This window comes from Capricornis sumatraensis, chromosome 8 (assembly GCF_032405125.1).
Source record: "Capricornis sumatraensis isolate serow.1 chromosome 8, serow.2, whole genome shotgun sequence".
Lineage (NCBI taxonomy): Eukaryota > Metazoa > Chordata > Mammalia > Artiodactyla > Bovidae > Capricornis > Capricornis sumatraensis.
In genome coordinates this window covers 85,542,248-85,546,290 of record NC_091076.1, presented here as the reverse complement: position 1 = coordinate 85,546,290, position 4,043 = coordinate 85,542,248, and the positions used below count along the sequence as shown (strand labels likewise).

Below are 4,043 nucleotides of genomic sequence, written 5' to 3'. Positions count from 1 at the left end.
CAGGAAGCTTCCTGGAAATACCACTGCCAGGGGGCGGGGGCAGAGCAAGTTTGTACCCCCACCTGTACAGCACACAGGCCACATGTGACCTACACCTGTGTGCCCACAGACTCCCACACAACACACGTGTTCTGCACACACACAGCACATGGCACACTGAACACTCAGTGAGTTCACACACTCCATACCCCACACACAGGCACACACGCCCCAGGGACCACCTGATCCTGCCTCTGCACACACAGCTCCTCCATCTGCCCTCCTGCTTCAAGGGCACTAAAGAGGGAGACTATTTTGGTCTTTAGCACAAGCAATAAATAAATAAACACAGAGGAGGCAAAAAGCAGATAGTGGAGTTTGAAAACACAGCATCTGCCTTTGGTGAGGGATGAAAGGCAGCTCGGAGTGCCCCTCCTGCAGAGTCTGTGGCCTGAGCCATCCAGTGTGAGCCTAGGAGGTGGACAGGCCTGAGAGGAGGGGCCCCAGGCCACTCGAGACAGCTGGGGCCTGGGTGGGGTGAGTGGAGGGCTGGCCCGGCAGGCCTGTGTGCCAGCCCCAAGCGACCAGGGCCATCTGCTACCTTCACGGCTCCCACGGGGCTCCACACCACCCCAGGACTGAGGCTGAAGAAGCCCGAGGCTCAGGGGGAGAGAGGCCCATCCCGTAGATTTTGAGTGGACGAGCAGCCTCCACCTGCCTCGGATTGACCCTTTTGACTGTTCCTGACTGAAAGTTAGGGTGCGGTCTGAGGCCAGGGCAGGGCTATCTGGCTGGGAATGGACAGTCTGTGCCGGGACCCGCATGGCCCCTGACCTTGGGGCAAGCCTCCAGCTGCCTTGGGGTTGGAGGAAGGGAGGGGCCGGAGTCCTAGCACCTCCTGGTCATGAGTTGTCCCACAGCACCTGGGCAGGTAGGCTGGGGAGATGCCAGCTTGCTAATGACTGAACAGCCCAGTCATATGTGAGCACAGTGCTCTCAGCCATCCTGGGAAAGGCCCAGGCTCCATCCTGAGGCCTGGCCCCTGCCAGCTGCTTTCTCGATCAAGAACAAGCCTGTGCTGGGCAGCTCTTGGGCTGGCAGAGCCAAAAGCCAGTGACAAACAAAGAACCCAAGCCTCTACCAGACCCAGAGGTGTGTGCTGACAAGCTCACCTTTCCTAGGACACTCCTGTGTGTTCAGCATCAGGGCACAGCCCAGCTGGGCCCCGCCCGGGCACACCTGCACTGCTCGCCTTGGAAGGGTGGGGTGCCAGGTCAGCCCAACCTCTGCAGACAGAGGAGTATGGTGGAGTTGGGGGCTGCGGAGAGGAGGCGTGAATCCAGTAAAAACAGTGACAACTGGAGCCAAACTCCCAGGGTCTCTAAGGCACGACTCATGCTGGGGCCCCGTGGGGATGGGGCTGAAACACTTCCTTGGAGTTGGGGAACCCAGCTCTCCTTCCCATGGAGCCATCCACCCCCACAGTTCTGGGGAAGGCCTCTGGGCAGAAAAGAAGAGAGAAGCAAACAGGAGAACCCGGCAGGTCAGGGTGGGGGACGGTGGGCGGCAGGTCCCATCCCGGCCCTGAGACACGCCTCGCAGGAGGCACAGAGTCAAACTTGAAAGCTCTTCCCAGACTCTTCCTGGCCCTTACCCCCACCCCAGTAACACTGGAAAGCTTCCATTAGGATCATTAACATGGTCTCGGTATTGCCATCACAAATGAAATCCAATTCACTTTGTGAGCATAAAGAATGGGGGTGAGCCCCACGCCTACCCTGCAGGCTGCACCATCAGGCACATGTGCCGTCTTCATGGAAGAGAGGCCTGCCCAGCATCGGGAACTTGCTGGAAACTCCACTCAGCTACTTGTATTCTAGCAGACTAACAGAATTCTAACTGTCCTTTCTCCCCGCAACAAATTATAAAAATCAATCACATGTTAATTTTTTTGTTTGTTTGTAAACAGTCTTACTCAAACTAAGATTGAGAAAGCCAAAACTGGTGTTTCTCCCCAAGGTAAAAACCAGTGAGGCACCCTACTGCCTGCTGGCCTTCGCCCACAGAGGTCGGGGGGCTGGTCAGCCGTCTCTAGACAGGCTGCAGCTCTCTCCTCAGGCAGAAGGCCCTGGCTCCTGCAGCCCAGTGCCCGGAGGCCACCTCCCCACCCCTGGGCCTTCGCCAGCCCCAGAGGCAGCACAAGCCACCCACTCTCCCGCCAACATTCCCAGGCGTTGTAAAGAAACATATAACATCTAAAACGCTACTGAGTCTGCAACCAGGGCCCAAGCTCATCCTGCTCAGGCCCAGAGCCCTCGAGGCGCGCAGGCCTCTCCTTGGCGGGGCAGATGCTGCACCTCGGCCAACCGACGGCAGCTCAGATCTCAGACTCCCGCCTGTAAGGCCGTTGCTCAAGGGCTGTGCCGGCCTGCGGCCTGTCAAAGTCGCGCCGAGCCTGGGGGCCAAGGCTGTCCTGCTCTCCGTCCGCTTCGTCCTCCTCGTCACGGCTCAGGAAGGCCAGCTCGTTCTCGTAGCAGAAGGAGTTGGTGCTTGGCAGCAGGAACTTGTTCTCCACTAGGTCCTTGGCACTGCAGCGGGGTGTGGATGGCACCTCATACGTCTTGTGGAAATGCGAGTAGTCGATCTTGTACTGGTTCTTCTCCTCAAAGAGGACAGGCTCGAAGCGGTGGCCCCACAGGATCTCGTTGGCCAGGTAGGAGCTGCGGGCCTGTGTGGTCATGGCCGTGGCCTCCACCATGCCCTCCAGGATGACCACGATCTCGAAGTCATCCGTTTCCAGGTCCTGCCGGCTGATGCCAAACAGAGGGCTGGCCTCGTCGATCTCGTGCAGGATGGTGATGGGAGACACCAGGAAGATGCGGTCCAGGCCCTTGTCAAAGCCGACATCAATGTCGATCTGGTCCAGCGGGATGTACTCGCCCTCCTCGGTGACCCGGGGCTTGATGAGCTGGGCCCGCACGTGGGCCTCCACGATGTGGCTCTTGCGTAGGTTGCCCACACGCCACATGAGGCAGAGCTTGCCGTCACGCAGCGCCACCACCGCATTGTGGCTGAAGAGCAGTGTCTGCGCGCGCTTCTTGGGCCGCGCCATCTTGGCCATGATGGCGCCAATCATGAAGGAGTCGATAATGCAGCCCACGATGGACTGCGCCACCACCATGAACACCGCCACGGGGCACTCCTCGGTCACACAGCGCAGCCCATAGCCAATGGTGGTCTGCGTCTCAATGGAGAAGAGGAAGGCCGCCATGAAGCCGTGCACCTGCAGCACGCATGGCGTGCGGCCACGGGCCTCAGCAGGCTCCAGGTCCCCATGGGCCACCGCAATGACCCAGAAGATGACCCCGAACAGCAACCAGGAGGCGAGGAAGGCCAGCGAGAAGATGAGCAGCATGTAGCGCCAGCGGATGTCCACGCACGTCGTGAACATGTCCGCCAGGTAGCGCTGCGACTTCTCATCCATGTTGGCGAACTCGATGTTGCACTGGCCGTTCTTCTTGACGAAGCGATTCCGGCACCTGCGCCGCGTGTGCACCTTGCCATTGCCGAAGCCGTTGGCGCCCGACATGGTGACCAGGTGCAGCCCGTCCTCCTCTGAAGACACGATGCTGTAGGGGTTTGTGCGGCCGGACGCAGTCATCCAGGAGGTGGGGCCAGCGGGACCCCGCTTGACCCCAGACTGGCTCAGGGTTGGGCAGCCCCTGCAACAGAGAGGATGGCAGGGCTGATGGTGGTGCTGGTGAAGTAGCTGCCCTCTTACCTCCATGCCTCCGCCCCCGGCCAAGCCATGGTTGCGGAGACCCAGACTCACCCACAACCAGCTCCTAGTCCTCCCTCCCATCTCAGCCAGCTCCTCGCCTGCCTCCATCCTCCCGGCTGCTCCAGACAAGAACCCTGGGTTCTTCCTTTTCCCACCAAGGGCTCTGCTTTCCAATATATTTAGGATTCAGGATCCAGCTCCTTCTTCTACCCTCCCAGCCTGAGTCCTTGAAATCACCATGCTGGCCTTCCTGCTCGGTGCCAGTGCCCATGGCATCCACCAG

General features: G+C 59.7%; 1 protein-coding gene across 1 annotated transcript; it reads right to left on the bottom strand.

Moving 5' to 3' along the window:
• Positions 1-2,356: 2,356 nt before the first annotated feature.
• KCNJ12 (potassium inwardly rectifying channel subfamily J member 12) lies at positions 2,357-3,640 on the bottom strand. The gene has a single exon (XM_068978437.1). It carries the CDS (start codon positions 3,638-3,640, stop codon positions 2,357-2,359), a length of 1,284 nt encoding a protein of 427 aa, XP_068834538.1.
• Positions 3,641-4,043: the final 403 nt, after the last annotated feature.